Here is a 26,717-nt window from a genome sequence, read left to right on the forward strand (position 1 = left end):
GTCCAAATCTTACCCCAAGATTCGTATATAGACATGGGTCAAAATTTACCACCCCCATAACTCGGTCAAATCTTATCCGATTTTCATGAAGTTTGGATTTTTCTTCATGGGTTTCCCTCTAGATTAATCTGGCATTCAAATCTCGACACCGATTTTTTGGTCGAAATTCATGTCCAAATCTTACCCCAAGATTCGTATATAGACATGGTTCAAAATTTACCACCCCCATAACTCGGTCAAATCTCATCCGATTTTCATGAAGTTTGGATTTTTCTTCATGGTTTTCCCTCTAGATTAATCTGGCATTTAAATATGAACAGCGATTTTTTAGTCGAAATTCATGTCCAAATCTTACCCCAAGATTCGTATATAGACATGGGTCAAAATTTACCACCTCCATATCTCGGCCAAATCTCATCCGATTTTCACGAAGTTTGGCTTTTTCTTCATGGTTTTCCCTCTAGATTAATCTGGCATTCAAATCTCGACACCGATTTTTTGGTCGAAATTCATGTCCAAATCTTACCCCAAGATTCGTATATAGACATGGGTCAAAATTTACCACCTCCATATCTCGGCCAAATCTCATCCGATTTTCACGAAGTTTGGATTTTTCTTCATGGTTTTCCCTCTAGATTAATCTGGCATTCAAATCTCGACACCGATTTTTTGGTCGAAATTCATGTCCAAATCTTACCCCAAGATTCGTATATAGACATGGTTCAAAATTTACCACCCCCATAACTCGGCCAAATCTTATCCGATTTTCATGAAGTTTGGATTTTTCTTCATGGTTTTCCCTCTAGATTAATCTGGCATTCAAATCTCGACACCGATTTTTTGGTCGAAATTCATGTCCAAATCTTACCCCAAGATTCGTATATAGACATGGGTCAAAATTTACCACCTCCATATCTCGGCCAAATCTCATCCGATTTTCACGAAGTTTGGATTTTTCTTCATGGTTTTCCCTCTAGATTAATCTGGCATTCAAATCTCGACACCGATTTTTTGGTCGAAATTCATGTCCAAATCTTACCCCAAGATTCGTATATAGACATGGTTCAAAATTTACCACCCCCATAACTCGGCCAAATCTTATCCGATTTTCATGAAGTTTGGATTTTTCTTCATGGTTTTCCCTCTAGATTAATCTGGCATTCAAATCTCGACACCGATTTTTTGGTCGAAATTCATGTCCAAATCTTACCCCAAGATTCGTATATAGACATGGTTCAAAATTTACCACCCCCATAACTCGGCCAAATCTCATCCGATTTTCACGAAGTTTGGATTTTTCTTCATGGTTTTCCCTCTAGATTAATCTGGCATTCAAATCTCGACACCGATTTTTTGGTCGAAACTCATGTCCAAATCTTACCCCAAGATTCGTATATAGACATGGTTCAAAATTTACCACCCCCATAACTCGGCCAAATCTTATCCGATTTTCATGAAGTTTGGATTTTTCTTCATGGTTTTCCCTCTAGATTAATCTGGCATTCAAATCTCGACACCGATTTTTCGGTCGAAATTCATGTCCAAATCTTACCCCAAGATTCGTATATAGACATGGTTCAAAATTTACCACCCCCATAACTCGGTCAAATCTCATCCGATTTTCACGAAGTTTGGATTTTTCTTCATGGTTTTCCCTCTAGATTAATCTGGCATTTAAATATGAACAGCGATTTTTTAGTCGAAATTCATGTCCAAATCTTACCCCAAGATTCGTATATAGACATGGGTCAAAAATTACCACCCCCATAACTCGGTCAAATCTCATCCGATTTTCACGAAGTTTGGATTTTTCTTCATGGTTTTCCCTCTAGATTAATCTGGCATTTAAATATGAACAGCGATTTTTTGGTCGAAATTCATGTCCAAATCTTACCCCAAGATTCGTATTTAGACATGGGTCAAAAATTACCACCTCCATATCTCGGCCAAATCTCATCCGATTTTCACGAAGTTTGGATTTTTCTTCATGGTTTTCCCTCTAGATTAATCTGGCATTTAAATATGAACAGCGATTTTTTAGTCGAAATTCATGTCCAAATCTTACCCCAAGATTCGTATTTAGACATGGGTCAAAAATTACCACCTCCATATCTCGGCCAAATCTCATCCGATTTTCACGAAGTTTGGATTTTTCTTCATGGTTTTCCCTTTAGATTAATCTGGCATTCAAATCTCGACACCGATTTTTTGGTCGAAGTTCATGTCCAAATCTTACCCCAAGATTCGTATATAGACATGGGTCAAAAATGACCACCCCCATAACTCGGTCAAATCTCATCCGATTTTCACGAAGTTTGGATTTTTCTTCATGGTTTTCCCTCTAGATTAATCTGGCATTCAAATCTCGACACCGATTTTTTGGTCGAAGTTCATGTCCAAATCTTACCCCAAGATTCGTATATAGACATGGGTCAAAAATGACCACCCCATAACTCGGTCAAATCTCATCCGATTTTCACGAAGTTTGGATTTTTCTTCATGGTTTTCCCTCTAGATTAATCTGGCATTCAAATCTCGACACCGATTTTTTGGTCGAAATTCATGTCCAAATCTTACCCCAAGATTCGTATATAGACATGGGTCAAAATTTACCAACCCCATATCTCGGCCAAATCTCATCCGATCTTCACGAAGTTTGTATTATTTTTCATAGTTTTCCCTCTAGATTAATCTGGCATTCAAATCTCGACACCGATTTTTTGGTCGAAATTCATGTCCAAATCTTACCCCAAGATTCGTATTTAGACATGGGTCAAAAATTACCACCTCCATATCTCGGCCAAATCTCATCCGATTTTCACGAAGTTTGGATTTTTCTTCATGGATTCCCTCTAGATTAATCTGGCATTCAAATCTCGACACCGATTTTTTGGTCGAAGTTCATGTCCAAATCTTACCCCAAGATTCGTATATAGACATGGGTCAAAAATGACCACCCCCATAACTCGGTCAAATCTCATCCGATTTTCACGAAGTTTGGATTTTTCTTCATGGTTTTCCCTCTAGATTAATCTGGCATTCAAATCTCGACACCGATTTTTTGGTCGAAGTTCATGTCCAAATCTTACCCCAAGATTCGTATATAGACATGGGTCAAAAATGACCACCCCATAACTCGGTCAAATCTCATCCGATTTTCACGAAGTTTGGATTTTTCTTCATGGTTTTCCCTCTAGATTAATCTGGCGTTCAAATCTCGACACCGATTTTTTGGTCGAAATTCATGTCCAAATCTTACCCCAAGATTCGTATATAGACATGGGTCAAAATTTACCAACCCCATATCTCGGCCAAATCTCATCCGATCTTCACGAAGTTTGTATTATTTTTCATAGTTTTCCCTCTAGATTAATCTGGCATTCAAATCTCGACACCGATTTTTTGGTCGAAATTCATGTCCAAATCTTACCCCAAGATTCGTATATAGACATGGTTCAAAATTTACCACCCCCATAACTCGGCCAAATCTTATCCGATTTTCATGAAGTTTGGATTTTTCTTCATGGTTTTCCCTCTAGATTAATCTGGCATTCAAATCTCGACACCGATTTTTTGGTCGAAATTCATGTCCAAATCTTACCCCAAGATTCGTATATAGACATGGTTCAAAATTTACCACCCCCATAACTCGGTCAAATCTCATCCGATTTTCACGAAGTTTGGATTTGTCTTCATGGTTTTCCCTCTAGATTAATCTGGCATTTAAATATGAACAGCGATTTTTTAGTCGAAATTCATGTCCAAATCTTACCCCAAGATTCGTATATAGACATGGGTCAAAAATGACCACCCCCATAACTCGGTCAAATCTCATCCGATTTTCACGAAGTTTGGATTTTTCTTCATGGTTTTCCCTCTAGATTAATCTGGCATTCAAATCTCGACACCGATTTTTTGGTCGAAATTCATGTCCAAATCTTACCCCAAGATTCGTATATAGACATGGGTCAAAATTTACCAACCCCATATCTCGGCCAAATCTCATCCGATCTTCACGAAGTTTGTATTATTTTTCATAGTTTTCCCTCTAGATAAATCTGACATTCAAATATGAACAGCGATTTTTTAGTCGAAATTCATATTACCCCAAGATTCGTATGGGTCAAAATTTACCACCCACATATCTCGCCCAAATCTCATCCGATTTTCACGAAGACTGGCTTTTTCTTCATGGTTTTTTTTCCTGCTCATATGGTTCTTTTTATCCTGAAATGTAAGGGGGGAAAGCATGACAGCTAGAGCTCGCGCAGCTTAGGAGTTCTGGCCGTCGTGGGATCGAAGATTGCAGCTACGTGTCGCATGGGTAATGAAAATTTGTCTGATTATTGTATTTAATACATTTCATTTACTTTTATTCTCTACGAAAACGACTGAAGATATTTCCCCATGTAAATTTATCTTGTAAGCTGACTAAAAATGTCAGTTCTGCATATTGTGACTGTTTTTTAAATATCACCCGCAACTGTGAAAAATGGGCGAAAACCGGTTTTGGGAATATCCATTTGAGACATCCCTCCCAACTCGATGGTAAATGGAGGACTATGTTTATGAGCGAAACTACGAAATACCTGCCTAATGATAATGTAACGACCACCAAGGTGTTACAACAATTGGATGAGCTTGCCTGTATGTAAGCATGATTAAATGTTTCCTGGTCGAACGGTTATAATACACCCTTGAAAAAGTATACAATAACTTTGGTGAGTGATATTCTGCTATGCACGAAGTGCACTTGTAATTAACACTTGGGCTGCTGTCAATTGTCAATTTGTAATTTGAAAATTTTTACTTACAAATGGCGCTGCATGCAGATGGCCCTGTCCGGTATGCAACTGCTGGTACTGCTGCGGAGGCAGCACAACATGGGTCAGTGTTCCATTCTCATTTACATATGGTGGCACCTGCACCGGCATCGTCATCGTCGGCGGCTGGCGGTTGTGGGACACCATTTGAACAGCCGTGGGACCTGCAAACACACAAGAAGAGAAGAGTCAGGTTTAGTGCACAATGAAATGAAGTTATTGTTATGAATAAATTATCCTAGGGGTGCCAAAAGTGATATTCCCTTGCAGACATTTGACTGATGGACGATCACACCTCAGCCAACAGCTGTGAAGTAAAGTAGACCAGTGTTAAGAAAAGTGTTTATACAACAACTCGATGAGAACATGAAATCATAGTTATTATGCGGCAGCCGGCTATTTAATACATACCTAGGTCCGACCCGGCTGGCTCCGACATATGTATGAGTTGTTGTCCAAACAAGATAGCTTGAACAAGTAAGAGTGTTCTAGGCGGGAGTGTCCGACTATGTCATACCCTGAACCTAGTTTCTGTCTATACACAAAAAAGCTAAGATTCGCTAAGGCTACGAACCCTTTTTATGATTTTGTTCATACTTTTCGAGAGTTGTGCTCAAGATATTTTGATAAGCAAGAAGTTTTGCATAGGAACACAATATTCGACCAAGCCATGAAGTTAAATGAATAAAACTGTAATTCTCTTCGCAAGGGCAGAAAAAGACTAGACTAAATTTCATTCGAGCCCAGTTCGGGCAATAGTTAGCTTACTAGGGAAATGTATGTATATGCATACAAGAATGGTAGAACATAAATATTCGTAAAGCTGGGGCGGGACCTAATCAGCCGTAAAAAGTAGCCCCGCATAGCCAGCCGTTCTTTGGCTGCGGCTCCATTCCACGTACTCTCTACTTAGGTGTAAAAATGCCAGTTTAGTGCGTTGATGCGTACCGTTGCAAAGTAGAATTGATGATAGTTGATAACAACAACAGCTGAAAGTGCAATCCATTTAATAGGCGGGGGATGTCTGAGTGTGCCCGGTGTAATTTACATACATCAGGTAATGAAGCAAGTTAGAAAACAGTGCTCGGGAATGGACGACTAGGAGATACCCTTACGCTTCATTTAGTATATGAATGGTAACTGGTTAATATACTCCACAATAAATTCTGTGTGTTGGGTCCGACATTTATGAAATTTCCATTGTTATAACTTTATCAATGATTTTTTTTTTTAATTTTACCTTTTTTTGTAAATGTTATCTCTAAGTTTTATAAAAACCTCTATCTCAAATAGATATAAAATAAACTCTACTGCATATAACACAAAAGAATCAAGTTTGTAAATTGTAACTTCTAATAGATTGTAATATTAGTTACCCATCTTTAAAAGGGTAAAGGGTATATAAACAAGAATAATATGTCTTCTGGTTATTTCAGAACAATTGTTCTTACTGAAGCTTTATGGTATAGTAGTTGGATTTGGACAGGACACATGTTAGTAGCAACACAATAAACAAAAACTTCGTTTTCAAAACAAACTCATCTGAACGATTCCAACATAATATATGTACACCATATGGACCAGATCGTTCGAAAACGTCTTTTCCTATGCGTTACACATATCGTGACTAGATTATACCCTCAGCAAGGGTATAAATACCGACTAGACAGCTCCGGCGGGTTGCAAAGTGTTAAAAGGCAGCACACAGTTAAACGTCGAGGCCTGTGGATTGCTGATTTCTGCGCGGGGTGCAGACAGGGTGGGGCTTAACATTTGGCCAGCAGACAGTAAAATACTTGCAAGGCGAATGCGTCAGAGTGGCGGCTATTTGCACTTAAACTCAAACTTAATTAATGCTAAACAGCTTAGGAGCACAAGAACTAGCTGGCAAAGGTTGGTACTCTTCCCTGGATTCCTTAGCTCGCAAGCAAATTAAATGATGTTATGAATTCAAGGTAGAAAAACTAAATCATCTTTTAATTTCAATTGCATTCAAAATTGTGTTTTCTTCCAAGACATTACACGTACCGAACACATGTTAGGCTCTTGTTACATCGAAAACAAATATTTTAGGATTTATTGTACAAACAAAGCCGCAAATTGTTGTTGATTTGGCAAATTTTGCGTCAAAGAAATTGTGGTGCAAATATTGGATAAATATTCGTTTGACTTTCACGAGCCTGTAACGTAAAAAAAACGCAAATATTATTTTATGACATTCCGATTTAAACAAATAATTTCCCAAATAAAGCAACGCTCTTTAATGAGGACGAACGCACTTTACCCCCAGCAAGAAGAGTAAATATAACACCTATGTGCGGGATATAAGTACTACCTACTGGATACGACATTCCTTACATTTCGGAGAATTTCAACGTGTGTTCAAATATACCTGTTGCAACATTTTACACAACCTTGGTACAAATAATATCCTTGCAGAGGCCATTGCAATCGTCCCTCGAAATGCATGCATTATATATTTATTTCTGGACCAGGACAACGAGCCTAGTTTATTTTTAGTTGTTTGTATGTTTCTCTGCAAACTATCTTTGCTCGTGGCAGTACATACAAGGTTGGGTCGGAACGTTTTATAAATGGATATATATACTATATTCAATTTCAGCAAATAAGCATACATAATAAATGTTTGCAAATGTATTTAAGCAGTGCCCATACGTCGGGTCTCTTTTTATAGCTAAGTATGTAAATGTAATGCAAATCTGTTATATTGATGCAAGGATATCTTTTATGGCAGGCAATATTGTTATCCAACCGGATAAACATCAACAGGATGTCCCTTAACCTGCAGTTCCAAGCCCCGATGAATCGACAAAATAATAATTCATGTGATTGTGAATGTTTTGGAATCATTTTTTGAACATTTGCATTTAAGTAGCAGTTAATGGGGTACTCTAAGGTTTGGGTGAAATTATGCATATGCATGACTGTAAACACGTGTGTGGCAATGCTTCAAATCGATGACTGCTAATTGCGTCAAAACGCGTCATGAGTTAAACACGCTTAAACAAACAATTGGCGTAAAACGACAGTATGAGTCATTGCCAGCCGCAGAGCAGGTGGCTGAAAGTGCAAATAAGTAAGCAACGTATACAAATTTACCTTTTCAGGGGAATCTAAATTATGAATGCGGCCTAAACGATTTTAATTATCGATGCATACTACTTATAAAAGCTAATTAAAAAGAGGACATCCTTAAAATTGTGGCTGTATTTGCTATTGCCTTGTTAAATTGATTTAGAGGGTGACTCTACCTGTGAAACATAACTACCTAATTTCTATTCTTATCGATTTCATGCAAATAGTGGACAAGTTATCGAGGACTTAAAATAAATACTTATCTGCGGACTTAATCGACCCGACTGTTCATGCTCAGCAAGAACAGGGACACAAATGCCTGTTAAAACATTAGCACGGAATCATTTTTACCCAGTTAAGAGCATACAAATAAACAGGAAAGAAGGCTATCTCAGGTACGTCAAAATGTTTTTATGCAACAATTTTATTGCCGACTGACAAAAACTCGTTTTTCAATCGTTGCTTCTTCTATAACCTCTTGAAATAGTATCACGATGTTATATATGTTAAGAGCATTGCAAAGCATATGATTAAGATGTTTAGTAAACAATAAATTAATTGTAGAGCGATCGTTTCAGCTATATGATATAGTAGCCAGGTAAAGAGGACTAGGTAATATAAACTAGAATTGAAAGATGGATCTATGCTTAATGATTAAGTTTTAAGGGAAGAGACTAATTTAACCTTGCGTTCAGATGTGGATGCATTTAAATATCTCACACTGAACACTGACTTTTCGCTTTATGGCAGAAACTGAGCTGCATACTTTGTGTATCTAGCTCAAACTCTCAAATCAATGCGATGAGCCTGACGGGCAGAATAAGGACTTGCAATAACTTCATAATGTATTTAATGTATCTGGCGTAGGAAACAGAACACAGCTTTTTTTTATATCCTCTTCGACTATTTGTGAAAACAGACTTTTTGCATGTAAGCTGATTGTCGATCTGGCGTCAGAAAATAAATGGGCTCTGCCTACCAAAACTGTCAACTTTAATGCCGGCGATTACTCGATGAAATTTTCACTTGGCTAGAGAGCAACAAATGCCAAAATACTCGAAGGAGCTGTCACTGTTTAAATTGCAGTTACCATTTTGATATTTTTTTTTGGGCAGTATGCTTGAGAAGTGACATCATCTCGACTGGTCTGTGTGGTTCACTCCACACCCATGATCAGAACAAGATATGGCCTCACCCTGACCTCGTTAAGTTGCCGCATTTGCGAGTGCCCATAAAAAGTTGGAAGATTTGGAGGCAACACAGGCAGGCGTCTGCTTGCCAAGTCCAAAAGATGCGCGCTGGCGAAATGGGATTGAGGAATCCCATTCACAGGATTGCATAACTGCAAAAAGTTGAACGCTTGTCCGTCTGACCTTGTCCGTGCACCACCAGGCCTTCACATTGGCAAGGTAATAGCAGTGGGACGTGGTTAAGCCGGCCTGCAGAAATACTCTTCCGACTTGCATTCAAAAGTTTTGCCAGCAACCACTAATTGAAAGCGGAGTCGAGTCTGTCACTTGCACTTACACTTGGAGATACTTGGCGTACGAGTATATTTAGTCATTGTTTAGTTTCGCTTACCTGCAACAAGAAAGAAAAATAGTTTAGAGTAAAAAAAAAAGCATTTAGAGTAGGGAGAATAGGTGTTGAAATCGATATCCATAGATTTTTAGTCTTTACCCGCCCAATTGGTGCCAAACAATTTAGCACTTTATTTTCCGAGTCTATAAACCAAGACCTTATTTAATTGGGACAATAAACTCTGCTTTTCGTTTTGAATAAAAAGTTTTTCATACAACAATCCGTTAGCATATAATTTATATACTTGTTCAAGGCAAATTTATTAGGAAACTTTAAAAACTAGCTTGCATTTATAACAGGCGGTCAATTCGACAAGCAGCAAGATTTAGCAAGTCGCCTAACTAAGGATGTGTACAGACCAAACTATAAACTTTATGTGTAGTTTGTGCACGATTAGCTAGTTTAAAAGCTTGGCTGCATATTGAAGGAAAACTTGGCTGCATAACATAGCATAGCACAAAGAAAACCAGATGAATATGTTTAAAATTGGCTACTCAAACTATGAGTAATCGTCAGACTAGGCAGCTATATAACTTAGGTCTGGAATGTCAATAGATATAGCAGCAATTAGTTATGTTATATACTATGCGCAATTAAATGGATTAGGAAATATTCAATACAAACAAATGGAAAAACTGGCACTTTTTTTTGACCAATTTTGAATTAATAAAAAAATTGTATGCCCCAGTTTCATAATTTGTTCTATGTATCTATGGCAAGATACCGAAGCACTACTGATTTTTGAAAACCCCCTTTTTTTCAGAAGAAGTTGTTTAGAGAATACGATTCTAAAGAGGTTGAAGGAAATGGGTGCGCTTTAACGTAGACAGAAAATACATAAAATTAGCCAAACACTAATGCTTAATTGAGTTAACTTGAAAAGTTCTATGCAAATTGTATTATAATTATATTATTAATATTATATAATAACGTTAATCGATATAACTGGCGTCTAAGTCCCTATAAAGTATATGTTTAGGACGACCAGCTGAGTTTATTAAGATATGCTATTCTAAAGTTTGAAATATATATTCAATTTGCCATCATTTGTTTCTATATCTTCTCCTATTTTCATATTGTTAAATATCGATAAAGTTTATTAAACATAGCTCGGAATATTATCCGGATTGAATGGCCGAGCGGTGACCAACCGATACCCCAAGCCGTAAGAGATACGAGGCTGGAAGTTTTACTGAAGCTTCCTTTTGGGTCGAAAGAGAGCACTAAATGGGGCTTTGGTAAATTCGATCTCTAAGTGAGGGAAAAACCAAGAATCATATTATTGTTCTGTGTATAGTGATTTCATAAGCTTAGGTGTCTGAGTATTTGTCATGCTCAATATTTTTTAATTCTATTTGATTTTATCCCCAATAAAATAAGAACAAATTTAATATTAATTAATTAAGTCAGATATAGTAATGGAAAACGAATGATATTTGTTTGTTTTTTTATTGCTTTTGAATGCATGTTCTGGCAGTCGATTGAGGTTTTAAGTTCCAGAGATTTTTTTTTTTTTTTTTTTTTTTACTTTTATTTTTGCTAATTTTCTGTTACTTTTCACTTTTAGCAACTTTTATCAGCGTGAGTAAGTTCCAGAGAAAAACAGAAAATATGTATTTTAAATAAATGAAAACAAACGTTGTTCTTTTGTGTGCATAAGGCAAGAGAATTAATATGAATAACGAGAGCAGAACTGCATTTTTAGCTGGCGTTTTTAAAAGATTGGTAATTTCAAATATGTTAAGTATGTGGTAAATGTGTGCCCTAAAAGTGGTTTTGTATATTGTTGATGAATTCCGCTATCAAATGAAGTTTCTACATTATTAATTTGACCCCGATGAAAACGGGTAATTTCCGAATTATATGTAAGATACAAACAGCAAAATGGGTCGTAGCTTGTGTTTAATAATTACTTTGTTAAGTGGAAAATTGATAGGGGTGCACGTAAGGGGCGTGGCAGTGGAGCATGCCAGTGCCTAGATGCGTAGTGAAAATTTTACCGGCCTAAGCAATGCGCACATGCGACAAAAAGTCACATCGGGAAATGCTAGTTTCCAGTGTACAATTTTTGCCATTTTTAATGGGTACATTGTAGGAAAATGACGACGAAAAAATCACAAAAAGGCAAACATCGGCAGCGAAGAGGCAAAACGATAAAGTTGAAAAGGATCAAATCGAGCACACATATCCACATATCAGGAGCAGCAGCCTGGGCAAGCAGAGCTTCATATGAATAGCACTTAGTTTGTACGACTGAAGTAGGAGATGGAGAGAGAGAGAGAGAGAGAGAGAGAGAGGAGAGAGTGAGAGAGATGAAAGATGGTATAGTTACAATTTTAATGCACGTTGCATGTGTGCCCCGTTCGTCATCCCTTCACCATCCCCCTCGCCCCGTTTATCTTAAGTAAGTTCTGTTGTTTGATGCCAATTTTTTGCGTTGCTCCTCTTTTTTTGTCGGTTGTTGAACCCGTTGGGCGCTTGGGCCATAAGTGGCCCTGGCCAAGCAGCAGTAACAACAACAGCAACAACAACAACAGCAACAACAGCAACAACAACAATGGGAAAAACGACAATGACAAGAGTAACAGAAAATAAATGAAAACTGCGCTGAGCTGGCGCTGCCATTCCGGCTGCGATTTTTTCACCAGAGTCAAGTCAAGAAAAATACGACGAAATAAATAAAATGCGTTCAAAAGACACATAAAATATGTTCAAATAATAAGCACACACACACACACATGCATACATCTATTTTAGCTACTGGGCGCCATTTTTGTATATGTATCTGTGCGTATGTATCTGAAGATTTATGTTTGCATAATTTTAATGTTGTCAACTATTATTGTTTAATTTCCAAGTTTGTAGACTATTTTATGGATGTCCTTTGGTCTAGACACGCTGCTGCGCCCCTTGCGAACCCAACACATTTGCGGCCATCATTAAAAGGCAATTAAATCGTATTCGTAACACGTGAAACGCAAACAAAATGTCAGCCAGAGACTTCAAGAGCCGCAACTATTCGCAAGGTCACATCCAACAAAGAGAATCACCTGTGAGTCTGCCCGATTCTAAACTGAGCTTGTTGCTAGAAGAATAGAAGACGAACGTACAAATATTGCGAACTAAATACGCTTTAAAGCCAGCGTATAATTGAGGTGAGACTAAGCTCACGAGAAATAATTGTTAAGACGTGTCCAAGAGTTGGCTATAAGATTAAGAATTCGACTTCAATTTGAACTTTTGAAATGTGCCAAAAATCTCTTCTGTAGGTAATCGTTCCACATTGACTGCTGTTCTCAGGGCCAGGTTTCTTGGCTTTTGATTTGATCTCAATGATAACTTCTTATGATCTTAATAATAATTTTTCTGCATGCGCCCTTTCTCTCCTCCTAAGCTGCTGGAACACCTTAGATTTAACTTGTCGAGTGTGTTTGCATTCAATCGACTAAAGGGAATCTTTTATGTATTTTAGTATATCATTTTTCTTATATCATACAATATATATATATACATATTATATATACAATATCATACCAATAAAACTGCTCTTTAAAATTTAAGAAAACATGGCTTCATGAAGTACCTTTGTCTTTCTGCCATTTCAAATTCTGTTTGCTGCATTGCAATAGGGTAAGCGTATCAACCGGTCAATGATATAACAGCTATACAATCTAGTCGTATTATCTGGGCAAACTAAGCAAATTTATATAACATCATGTCTATTTGAAAAAAAAATGCCGTACACGGTTCTAGCTCAGTTGTGAATAGGAAAATTGAAAAAAAAATTGAGCAAGTTTTTTTTAAACGGTTATAACTTGGTTATAGACTATAGACTTCAATACCCCTTCATGATTCTTTGGAATCTTTGAAGGTTAAATTACGTAAAAATTACTTAAATTCTGTATTAATATATTTAACATATTTAACATATTCAACGACAAACGTAGTTTAGAAGCACAAAGTAAATACAACTTACTTGCAAATCTCTTTGTAATAATAATAAATCGTCCAGCAACTGTTAAATCATTGTAACTAACCGTCAAATTGCACAGAACCAAAACCAATATACCCTTTGCACGCTGTGAATGTATTTTACCTTAGAAAAACGTTTTTTTTTCTCTTTCAGCTTTTTGTTATTCAATGAGCCACAATGCCTTACCGCATTTTGGCTGTTGTACGGGGTAATGTGGCCAAGGGCGGCTAATGCTCCGTCAGCCATACCAGATACCAGAACATTCATTCAGTTCAACGACAATGAGAGATACAAAGCATTCAAAGTATCTATACTTATGTATATATATGTACTTGCACACATATGTACGCTCAGAAGTAGGTAAGTGCAGCGTTGGACTCTTAAAGAACTGGTTGGCGAACGTTTGAGGTCTGCCGATGACATTTTCGCGCTTTAAAAACCCTCATAAATTTTAGTTTAAGAAACTTGTTCTGCTCCGAGAGCAGATCATATGCAAATTACCACAATAGTCAGCTATGACTCAGAGACAGCAAGCAATAGACTTTTAAGTGAAAGATAGACAAAAAAGAAAAAAACAAATTGTATGAGTGCTTGCCTAAGTGTATTTTAAATAACAAATTAATTAGTGTACAAGGGTCAGGGTTCGAAATGTCAAGTCGGTTAAGGGCAGGTTGCGTTATGCAGCTCATATGTATGTGGACACTTTTAATTACAGTCATATGTGACAACAATATGTCGCAAAAGCTACTTAATAAACAACGATAAAAGACTATTTGTAATATGTGAAAAATATGAATGAGTAGAAGTCGCCTATAGCAACCGCAAATAAAATCTGTTTCTATATAATTTTGAATAACTCCCCCCATTTCTCATTGATAAATGCCTCTTTCCTGCATTTTCGCAGAGCTAGGACAACAATTTCGAATGATTCATAAAGAGATAAGGAAAATTTTACTTTATGGAATATGATTTCGTGATATTGGATCTTTATATAGACTTTAGGCAGCAAGTTCAACAAACAAAAGTGTATACACTCATATACAAGCCGAAGTGAAAGTTATACCTTTTTATTGAGATTTTGAGGGGAGCCGAGCACATATTTTAACATTATCATCATTCAAAAAGAGTAGAGCAGGAGTATTTTATGCATTTGGGTAAATGTATCTCCGACCATACAGTACTTTTAAGTTTCGTTTTGTCTGTCAATAAATGCACAAAAAGTGTATCTAATTTTCTCAAATATGCATTAGTTGGTCGCATTTGATGAACATTTCAAGCGAGATATGTCATTTAACCAGCAGTTTATTATCTGTATGTCCCAGTTATGGAACAAAGGAAATAATTGACATTAGACAAGCAGAAATAGTCTTCGTATGCGGCTAAATTCCTTAACCCACACACATTTGACACTGCATTAGACATTGGACTGTGCATTAGACTAGATATAGAGCATATACTTTGCACACGAAATGTGCTGAGAATTAATGCTGCCTGGGCTTGGGCTTGCATTCTTCTCTTTTCACTTTTCGTCAATCCGCCCCATCAGGCCACAATTAGCTGCTGGCGAGCAATTTGTCATTTGGCTTTGACAGCCTGTCGTCTCTGGATGTTGTCATTAGCAGTGCAGAAGTTTGCATCACGAAACGCGCAGCTGGCATAATCTTTAAGACCGACTTGCATCGCATTCGAACGCAGAGCCCGAGTGTTCAAACTAAGTGAACATATGCGTGCTCTAGTCGCGAACGCCTGACTGGGAGACAAACTTTCGAGTTTCACTAAATACACATAAATGCTGGGTAACTTTTGAAGATTTCCCAGGTATCCGCGGAGTACAGTGAAGCTCGTAACTGACATTTGTTGTTATGATATCTGGTTAAATAGAATTGTTTCTCTGACAAGAAGTAAGTTTTTTGACGATCTTTTCTTTGGGTGTTAAACGTATATATATAATTTGTGGAATTGGATTCATATTTTTCAATGCCATTTTTGGGTGACTCAAAAATTGTTGCCTGCAAGCTGTACTTTTGCCCACTTGAAGGTTCAACTTGTTAACTTTTTCTCACTTTTGACCCAGAAAGACGGCTTTAGTTACATTTTAAACTTTCTAGCTGTGCATTGACATACCAATATATATATATAGAATTGCAGTTGAGGGAAACACTTCACCTTTTTTACAATCACTTTTCCCACAACTATTTTTATTTATTTCATGTACATATTACTTAGACGTCCAAGTTCCTACAACCTACGTATTGTCGACTATTTTCCTTATGTTTTGCCCATTTATTTGTGATTTAAAATGAAAAGAAAGAAATTTGTTGATAAGCACACAAGCAACGCCAACTTAATTTAGAAGCGAACCAGTCACAATCGACACTCAAATGAAATAGCGTTTGGTTTACAAAAACAAAAAATGTTCCTCAATTTCGCACTCGCCTCGTCGTTTCGGGGAAGTGGGTCACAGAAGCATACTCAGCATTCTTATAATTATAACATGCTCTGAATCCATATCAATATATAGCCCCGTCGCCGTCGGTAGACCGCCCCGGGAGCAAATTCCATTAGAAGCCCAACACGCACTTAGTGCCATTTCCTCTGCAAGTTTATTCGATTAACTACAATCAGCGCCGGGCTGGTGGGAGAAGTGAAAAGTCATTGTCGGAGCAGGAACTGCGTCTGGGATGGTAAGTCTCCTGCATTTGTTAAGCTGACTTCGTGTCGAGGGGTTGCTGGGGCAAAATCACGTAATTGTAAATTATGAGCAGGAATGAAGAAGAATATGTTTAAGGTGCTGTCGCCGCTTGGAACTCAGCTTTCAATTCCAGCCAGATGCAATTAACACTTGCCACGTGTGTTGTCGGCAACTTAACTTAATTTGTCAATTTGAAATTAATATCATTCCAACTAGCTGCTCGACTTTAGTTTCGCATTGGAAGTACATGATGGGAGCTCAGCTCTCTCTTGATAATAGTTGAAGATTCAATATTTGACGGGTTGCCTAGACCAATTAGTGTTAATGACACTCATTAATAAGAAAATGTTTCTGACTTGCATTTAATCGGATTTAATTCAATTCAATTTGTTTTTCTCTCCCAACTAGCCAGCCTGCTTTCCACAAACAGATGAGTTAGTATCTTTTTGAGTTCATGCTTTATTCCGAATCATTCGATTGTGGCTAGCAAAAATGGAAGCTTGAGCTGCTACTAATTTGGGCTTAACCCGAGTCCCAGTTCTAGTTAAACAACTTTGGCCTAACGTACTATTAATGTGGGTGTTGATAAAAGTTGTTGACGAACAGAAGTCGAAATGTGAATGTGGTTTCTACAGAGATACGCCAATTATCTACATCCATATGTTTATATATATACAGGGCGCTACGTACAGGGCGCTTTGGTTATGATAAAATACTTTAAGCATTTATATGACTTGTTAATATTTGATATTTTAATAGTAAACTTGGGTGAGATTCAACTAAAATACGTTTCTTTAGCCCATATGAGCTTTTGCTTCCTTCGAGCCTGATATGTTTAGTGCAAAGTTTTTGCTGCAGCTTGAGAACATATGGATTTCGATGCATGTGTTTTCTTTCCTCATTAAATGTATAAATTGTTTCTTCTAGTAAATATTAATATTGTTATTTTTCCGATTTGCAAGGGCACCCTATTTCTAGCTAGATTGTTTCTCTCGAGTGCGCGCAACAACATTTTTTGCGTGGGCGTATGTTGTTACGCCTCGGGCCAGTTTCAGATACAGATACTATAGTTTATTTTCTTCTCTTGCAAGCGCCAATGTAATCTTGAGAATTAAATTCACTAAGCTATGCCAAGCTAGCCAATTAGCTGTTGAAAAGAGCTCAAATTATGAAAATAATTTTCCATCAATATCTGGCAAACATCTGCAAAGGCAAAGACCCAAAGTTTGTGCATCCAAAGAGTTGGGAACGCAGTTTCGAGCGTCATCTAGTCATTGAATGTGAAGTTAAACACAGCCAGCTGGGGCTTAACAAAGTTTCTCATGACGAAGTGAGATGTCTGACGGCTGCCAAAGTGGCGCTTGTGCAGGGATTATGATGGCTGTAATTAGCAGCCAACAGCCGGAGGGAAATTCGATGGGATAACTCACCATATTCCGCCGAGATGGCGCACATGGGCTGGTGATGATGCTGATGCGCGTGCGGATGGTGTGGATGCTGTGGACAGATACCCTCGTGCGGGTGCGGTGCAATGTAGTATTCCGATGGAAAGAAATCGCCCGGGTATTGAATATATAGCGGCCCCGGAGGCAGCGATGCTGCAACTGGCGGTCCAATGCCATTGGTGCCATTACTTGCGCCATTTCCCTGGCTGCCGCCAGCTCCGCTATTGCTCGACACACTGCTCACGCTGCTGGCCGAGGAGTCCCCAGAGCTGCCGTTGGGCGAGATGCCGCCGTGTCCGTTCTCGTGGGGCTGTGCCTGGGACTGCTGCTCGTGCGCTGCTGCCGGGCTGGGCCCATGGTGCCCCATGCCATTGTTGGACGGCGGCGGAGGCTGCAGCATATGGTGATGGTGTTGCATGGCCGCCAGCAAAGCCAGCTGCTGCTGCGGATGGTGCAGCGCACAGACTGGCGGCACTATCTGGGCACCCTGAGGCGGTGTCGCCGTCTGCTGCAGCAGTGGCGGCGACGCTGGCAGCGAGCAGTTGCTGGAACTGCCGTCCGCTGCGGCGTGTTGCTGCTGCTGCTGCTGCTGTTGCAACTGCAACTGCAACTGCGATGGTGTTGCCAGCTGCGGCGCCGGCTGCGAATGTAGCTGCGATGCTGGAAGCGGTGTATTCTGCACCATTACGATATTGCCGGCTGGCGAGGCGGCCTTCGAGTTGGAGCTGCTATTCAGACTCGTCGTGGACGATGTTGAGGAAGAGCATCTGGCCGCATTGTGGCTGCTGCCGGTGACGTGGCTGTTATTGTTGCTGGCTGTAAGGTTACGGCTACTTTGCTGTTCGGTAACATTAAGTCGCACCATGCTAGGGGCCTCAGAATCTGCAACAGTTGCTCTGTCCCTTCCTGGTGTTTGTCGATTCTTAGAACATGTTTATCTCACGGGTCTCTGCAATGTTAGTTCGCGTGTGAGATTATTTATAGTTCTAATATGCGCGTTTATCTGCAATAAAACATTGAAAGAAGACGGCAAAAGGGTTGGGCTTCAATTAATAACTAGCTCCAAAGCTCCATTAGGCTTTACTTGATAGTCAACCGGACTTGTTTGCGTTTGCTGCTCCTGTTCGGGTCGTTATTGGGATCCAATTGAATAAATCAAATGTCTCCAACCAACTTTTTACAAGTTTAGCTGGACTTTAACACTTTTCGCATAGGGACGGGGAGATTACGGTAATTTTAGATTGTGATAACATAAATAGATCTTGGACATAAAGCTCCATAGTTCCAAAATATTGCTATACTCTAGTCTATGGTAATTTTGTTGTTTGATTCAAGTTATTTGTATCATCTTTATCAGTATCTTCAGATATCATATATTATATGATATAAGAGTTCCAGATGCAATTCCATTTATAATTTAATTGTTTTTCAACAACAATCGACTGCATATACTATATATTGTTACAAATTTTAATTGATCTATTAAAAGTACCATTGTCCAAGTCTATCGTATCTTATATGTCTAGCATATCTTAGTCCTTGTCATTCCAAATTACATTTTTAGCAAAACATTTTGTGTTTATAAGATGTACTTTCTTATATTCCCAAAGAATCACCTATAGGCTAAATATTTAAAAAAAAAAAGCTAAAAAAGGTGCATTTGCTTAAAAAACTTTTATAAAGTTGCAAGTTAAACTCTTGCAGTGCAAGAGTTGTTTTATCTCACAGCATCGAACTCTTTAAGTAAGTTTCTTAAATATTGTTTTTGTTCATGTTCCGATTTGTGGAACGTAAAATGCCATCCAAAACCATTAGAAAGTTGAAACTCCTTTGATTGCTCGTTATATAATAAAAGCTCTGAACAGACGGGCCTGAGGGAGGGTCAAGTCTCGATCTTTTATAGAGGCCATCTGCTCACAATATTGCTGCGAAATTTGGTGCCTCAATGTTAAGCAGCGGGTTTTCCGCACGCCAATAGACCTATCCAACAATACGCACACAATATACATATACTTCAAGTTTTGAGTCTCTTGCCTCAAGCAAAAATGTACGATCTGATGACGGACAGTGTGTATACCGAGTAATAATATAAATATCTAAACTAATTTTTACAAAATTCTGTAAGGAATATGTTTTTGACTTTTCGGAAAAGAGAAAAATTAAAAATAAGCTTTTAATTTATTTTTAAAATTGAAGAAACTAAAAAAGTTAATAATGATTGCAACTTAAAATTCATTTCCAACCCGCCAAGCTCGGCGGGTGGAAACGGGTGGAAGAGTGAAGAGTGAGAAATGCAAAGGTAAAAACTAGGCCCGGGCAACGCCGGGTAGTACTCTTTAGTTATATTTATATGTGAACGGAATAGAAATAAAGCGTATTTTAATTTGATTGGATTCACGGCTTCACGCCGTTGGCTTTCCTTGGATTCCCCTTAGCCACACGCTTAATACTCAACCTCTTTTCGTCTGTGACGAAATATGATGCCTTTGTTTGTACGTTGGCAACTAAAACCAATAGTCTTTTAGGTTGTTGTTGCTGTTGTTTTTGCTTTTTTTTTTATTTAGCTGTTAATGCAGCTTTTATTTAATGGGCTTCTTTTGTCTTTTCGCCCATTTTACGTGCCCTGACGTTGCATTTATCGCACCTGCCACGCTGGCTGCCAGTTTTTGACAAAGGTGTTGGTCATTCGGTATTGTATATCCAGTTATAGAGTTCATTGAGCCATCCCCTAATGCATTTATTTTGAAAACATTGTCTAAAGTAGCTTTAAGGGCTGATGTTTCAAGTGAAATACTAGAACGCATCTAAATGGGCTAATGTTTGAGATGTTGCTTGGCATCATTCACCATCCCACAGGTCGCATGTTTAATCCTATCTAATTGATATAGTGCAGCAGGCAGCAGGCAGCGGGCAACCGTATCCGAATCTGAGACCAAAAAACAATGGGCGAGTCTGCTTCCACCTGTCTCAATATGTGCTCTTGCGACTGTCTCAAGTGCTTCACACCTACTCACGTTCCAGACAATAGCAGCACGCACCGTCAGCAATGACGCCAACGTCGTTGACGATGCCACGCGGAAATTTACGCAGCTTAGCAATTGCCTTCTTTTTTTTCTTTTCTATTAAATGTCAGACAGTGTCTGGGCATACATACGTAGCGAGACGCGCTTAGACCCTGCGCATTTGTGTCAGAAGTGTCTAGACCAGCTTTTAAGTGGGAGCGTAAGCGACCAAATGAGGGGCTTGTCCCGGCGGGCCTCTTACCGGCAATGTATTTGCGACACCTTCAGCGCCTTGATAAGTCCACTTGTTCTAACTTCAACGGCTGCTTCCGTATAATCAAAAATCAGTATCGATTCAGTGTCTGGCATTGTGGTTAAATCTTAAGACTTGAGGAATGTCTGATAATCCGATTACGAAAATGCGCAAAGGAAATTAATCTGGCAAGCTCTGACATAAAATATGCATTTGGCTTTTGTAAAGTGTCCTTAGAGAGGATATCATCAATTATTCGCGAAAGGTGCGACTATTTGAAGAAGCACACAAGACGACACATTTGAGTGAGGTGCAAATCAAGTTCCTAAAGATCTGAGGAATGTGGTCGATAACACTGGAAAAACAAATTATCTGGCTTTGCCTAAAACAAGGTGGACGATATGTGAGTATATGAATGTTATGTCTGAGCGATATATTCTAAAAATCAGGAACATAATTCTTCTTTTTCAACCGATTGCTTCTCTGATAGTTATATGATATGGTGTTCGGATCCAACCGATGCCGACATATGAGCCGATATGCCTGCAGCAGAAGGAAGAATGCTTTCGAACTTTCTCATACTTTCACCTTAGGTGGATTTTGTTATAAAAATGTTTCTACAGAATTTATACATTCGTTTTTTTTTTTTTAATTCTAACCACAAGTTTTTACCAAAGTTTACCAACCTTGAGGTTGGAATTTTAAGAACCTCATCTTACATCGTAAAAGAAACCTCTTCTGAGCAAATTGGTTTCCTTTCGTACTGATCACCGATCGATCAGTATTATATACATTATTTGCATGTGAATAAAAGGCCAAGAATTTGAAATTTCGTTTTGGCATGCATTTGACAAACGATCAACCTGCAAATTTCACTTTGTTCTATTGAAATTCATTCGCGTTGTTTTTGGTGGACTTTCCTATTTGCCAGCCCAGAAGAAAAGGCGAGCGCTTATTGCATTCTTCGGTGGTTTGGTGTTTTCTTCGATACCTTGGCTTTAAAAACCCAATTTTGAGTAGTGGCCACAAACGGTAGGAGCTACAGTGGGGCATCAACCGCAAATGCAGCAACAACAGAGGCAATTTTCTAACGGCAATTTCTAACATTTACCTAGTTACCGTTAATAGACATGTTGGCCAAGTTAGTGAGAGCCGGCGACCAAGACATGAATAGGGTACTGACTAAAGCGATGAGAAAAGAGGCGGCTAGAGAGCGGCAAGTGCCACACAGTCAATGGCGTTCACTTCGCAGCTTTCTTTGCGCTCCGCTCGAGCACATCAGTTCCGACGATGACGACGGCGATGACGACAAGCGAAGTATCTGGAAGTTGCAAGCATGCCACGTCTGCGGCTTTGCGCGTTGTATAGGTGTATCGGTGTATAGGTGTGCACCTCTTTGTTGGCTGTCATTGTGCCCGTTTTACTTGGCCACGCTCGCTGCCAGGGGCCGGGGGAGGGGCAGCCAGATTCAAGGCGCAGTGTGTGGTTATTCCGCTACGTCGAAATGGTTTTTGGGTTGATCTCCCCGCCAACTGGCAACTGGCAACTGGCAACTGCCACCTGCCAGCCGATGTACTCCTGCAACTGATCAATAATTTGTGGTTTCACACTGGCAACAAGATAAGTAGTCATTCAGTCAGTCAGTTAAATGCAACATGTTGCAACATTTACCAATCAAGTTAATTGCATAAGAAACCACCGGCAAGTTTCAATATGCGCCTGCGATTTTGTTGTTGTTGCTGTTGTTGTTGTTGCTGCTGCATATTTCACTGGCTGAGATTTTGGAAAATCACAATTTTCTATATATATACCAGATTACACAGCCGCAGTCGCGACATCTTCGTAGTACGTTTTCCACACTATTTAGCCAACCGATCGCTGACAAAAAGAAGCTCATGCCAAATAGCCGCATGAGAGCAACTTATGCAAATAGTATCGGATTTGGCATTTCTGGTTATTGTTCACTTTTTTTTCCATGCTCGAAAATTTTCAATTTGCAGTCGACTGTCGGTTGCATAATTCAGCTTTTGGCACATAACAATGCAAAAACCTCAGTGGCTAATTACAGCGGTTGCATAAACTATCCAACAACTGTTGTACGTACATAAATACATTTGTTTGCAAATTAATGCCAAACAATGTGTTCAAGAGGGGCATATAATCAGACCTCCAAGTTAGTTAAAGTAAGCACACACGATACAACAACTCCATATTAATCCTGGCATTTCAGATATAACTCAAAGTTCTATTCTATTCCTTCTATTACTCCAAGTGAGATGAAATTAGTTAAAAGTATTAGTATATTATCATGGCTAACAAATGTATGTTTTAATGTGATTTTGCTGCATGCATTTTAATTAACAACTTAGTTCAACATTAAGTTGTTTTAACAGAGAAGAGTCTCTTATATATCGCAGCTTCCGCTTGTATTTAAAGTACGAATGTTTATTATGAACACTTAGAACTGATAACGGAGTCTTTCCTAGTACACTTTTACTTGTTATTACAAGAGTTGATAAGCATTTTCACACTTTTTATCTCTAACATGGACATAACAAAAGTGCTTGAGTCGCGCAAACTACATGTCTAAGAAGTAAGACTTCAAACTTCAGTTTATATGTTTTTTACAAAATTTTACAAAATCGATACTTATCGAATTTATGGTAATTAGAGCTGATATCGCAAACAAATAAGATCGTATGATATGTATATATATCAAGTCTTAGGCGCCAGTTTATCTCTCTAGAGATCTGGCTTTAGAATAAACTAAATCAACTTGTACTTTAACAGATGAATATCGATCGATTAGTCTAAACGAACTTTGCCCAACTGCAATATATGCCTTTAAGCCCAAGTTGAATGGGTAAAGGGGATAGAAAGTTAATAGTTAAGTACATTGGGCGAAACATATTCAGAAATGTATTTATATTCAACTGGAAACTGCAGTAGCTCAGAACAGATTTTGACATGTAGATCCTTTAGAGGATATTTCATGTCAAGGCCCAATTATCGAAGTATTATGTGCTGTGATTGTTATGCATTTCAATTGCCCTAACGCCCTAAGAATCCGATTTCTTATCTACGCAAGTCTGTTGGCTGTCAAAGTTTGCAATTGGTCAGGAAAACGAATGTGTCGACACGCCGAATGGCAAATGATAAATCTGGAATGGCGAATATCCCAGCGAATATCCGAGCCATTGTTGTCTTCGTAGAAATTTGCAATTTCATACATTTTAATGCTGAAAGCTGAAATTGCGGCTTGCCACCCCTTTGTCTTGCCACATGTGCGCGTGCCAAGGAAACTCTAGTAACGATATAAATTATGGCATTTTTTTTTAAGTTTGGCGAGAACAGCGACAGCCAGCGGATACGAAAGCTAAGCCACACAGTGTCGAGGCCATAAAATCTAAAATGTAATTTGATTGTTGTCGACAATAAAAACTTATCTCATAAATGTAGCAATTATGCTGAAGCCAGGCAAGGAATAAAACGTTGACGGTGTGAATAGAAGTAACTTGAAAATGGTTTAAATACCAGGAATCACATCATAACCAAAACACCTCTTTAAACTGTATAGGGTATACGCATTCCTGATATTAAAGATCTGTATCGTAACAGTATCATTTCAAGATGAAGATTAAGAATTATATTCAAGCGACACTTCTTCATAATTACATACAAGATATGCGGTTTTTTCTCTTAGTTTTAATAGTGAGAAACATTGTAAAATCTGGACACGCAATCCGCATAAATGTGCCATTAGGAGTGCGTGATGTTTGTATTAATATAAGAACCTCAATTGGATATTATATGGCTAAAATACATGCATGTACAAGATAATCACGTTAAGTAAAACTAACTACATTAAACTGTTCAAGGCATAGACTCATATGCTGATTGTTTTATAATAGTTACTTTAAGTGATTGCAAAAGCTACCTAAGACAAGGTTGGAATATTCCTTCCATGTAAAAATATATATGGCATTCGATAATGTTCTGTTACGATTGATTGGTCCGAATTTCAAGTTGAGAAGTCAATTTGTTTTCAAAACAAAAAGTTATTTTAGCAATTTTTTTAATTGCAAATGTTTTATATTTCATTTAATATTTATAAGAATCATTTTCAAAAATTGATTGAAGCCATGTTTCACTCTTTATGTGTAATGGAAATTTATGTGTTTTATTTTCCCATTGGCGGAAAAGTGTTACTAAAAAGAAAATAGAAACCTTTGCCCGCGCAATACCTTCTAGATTATCATGTGCGTTTTGTAATATATCGTTAAAATCAAACTTAAGATTGGGAATCGGGCTGGTCCAAAGAAATGTTGCTAACGGTTTTTTTTTTCGCTTGGGACGCTCTAATGGCGGCGCCTTTGCTCACACACACACACACACACACACACACACACACACACTCGGATATCAGCATATAAGTATGTGTATTTGTGTTGTCGGCTTGACAACAGTAAAAAAGAACGGAACTGCTGCCTCGGTTGCTTGCCATTTTGTGTCCCGCCTAACGCACGATGCCCGCCCTAACCCCTTGCCCCTTAGAACAATAAGCTTGGGCCAAGTCGGTGCCAGAACGGACATTCCAACAACAATGGCTAAAAATTTCGGTAGCTGTTGCCAAGAAAAAAATGCCAGCAGCATCGAAGGCTGGAGCGGAAGAGATTTGACAGTATACGCAACATGGGCGAAAAATGAGTGGCGACCAACCAAAGCAATGGAGGCGCATCATCGGGCGCACATGTCGTATGCGTGACGAGACGAGGCAGTCAAAGCGAGGGGCCGGACTCAGCAGTCAGCAGCCAGCAGCCAGCAGTCGACAGTCTCCAGTCGACAGTCACCAGTCGACAGTCGGCGGCATAAACGCCCCGAACAGATTTCATAGTTTTTATCGATTTAAGTGGATTCGGCCTAACATGCAAACAGACAGAGCCTGTATGTATCCACACACACACACACACATACACACACATGGAAAAGTAAGTGTATGAGACTAACATTCTCGCAAAGACGAACACAAACAGCCCTGATTTTTGGCAAGCGTCCTGGTAGAAATGAATAAGTATAAAGCAGGCACGAGAAGTCAGCTTCGAATCATTGCAACATTTTCAATGCGCAGTAGAGCAGTTTTGACCGGCTTATAGCGTTATTTGCTCGGTGGATTGACAATCCCTGAAGAGATCAAGAAAATATATATATATATATATATATATAGAAGAGTGTAGTCTCTTCTCAGTTGATGTACTGTGTGAGCACTGGCAGCATATATCTCGGTCTAAATCTTGGCAAGCGCCACGCACATGCATGCGTAAATGTGAGGAGAAATGAGCTTGAGTCGGAATGAGGAAGTTGCGACAACAGAGAGTTGAACTTACCCCATGCGTTGCTTAACTTTTCAGAACATGCAAAGAGGAAGTCTGACCCCCCCCCCCCCCCCCACATACCCACCACGCCCCCTCTACACACTCATTGCCCTTGTCGCATGTTACGCCGCAGTCGCTTAGTAAATGCGCAATAATTATGCCAGATCTTGATCGGGGCTCCACGAGTAGGAAGAACGAGAGTCGCTGACTATCAGATACCCTGTAGCCAGCTCTGAGCAGCTAACACAACTGACTAAGAATCTACAAACATTGCTCTGCATGTTTAAGAATAGTAAACATTATGTGCTATGATTGTGATTAAATGCAAGCAGTTTCATAGAGCACTCGACATATTGGCCTATTGCTGAAGAGTCATATCACAGTTCATATATCAAATTAGTACGTACGATGCGGCCCCCAAATTTCAGTTCTAAATCGTGGTGTACATGGCCAATTACCTTATCTGCAATTGCTGTGAGT

At 38.8% G+C, this 26,717-nt stretch overlaps 1 protein-coding gene across 1 annotated transcript in view; it reads right to left on the reverse strand.

Moving 5' to 3' along the window:
* The window catches only part of LOC115760281 (fibronectin type-III domain-containing protein 3A), a 30,412-nt gene extending 11,799 nt beyond the window's left edge, over window positions 1–18,613 (reverse strand). Inside the window, exons 1-2 of the mRNA XM_030701550.1 lie at window positions 17,596–18,613; window positions 4,815–4,987 (exon numbers count right to left, since the gene is read on the reverse strand). Of these exons, the coding sequence (XP_030557410.1) occupies window positions 4,815–4,987; window positions 17,596–18,475 (1,053 nt within the window). The 5' untranslated portion in view covers window positions 18,476–18,613. The remainder of the gene's footprint in view (window positions 1–4,814; window positions 4,988–17,595) is intronic.
* Between the last annotated feature and the right edge of the window lie 8,104 nt (window positions 18,614–26,717).

Source organism: Drosophila novamexicana, unplaced genomic scaffold, assembly GCF_003285875.2.
Source record: "Drosophila novamexicana strain 15010-1031.04,08,12 unplaced genomic scaffold, DnovRS2.1 tig00000387-arrow-pilon, whole genome shotgun sequence".
Classification (NCBI taxonomy): domain Eukaryota; kingdom Metazoa; phylum Arthropoda; class Insecta; order Diptera; family Drosophilidae; genus Drosophila; species Drosophila novamexicana.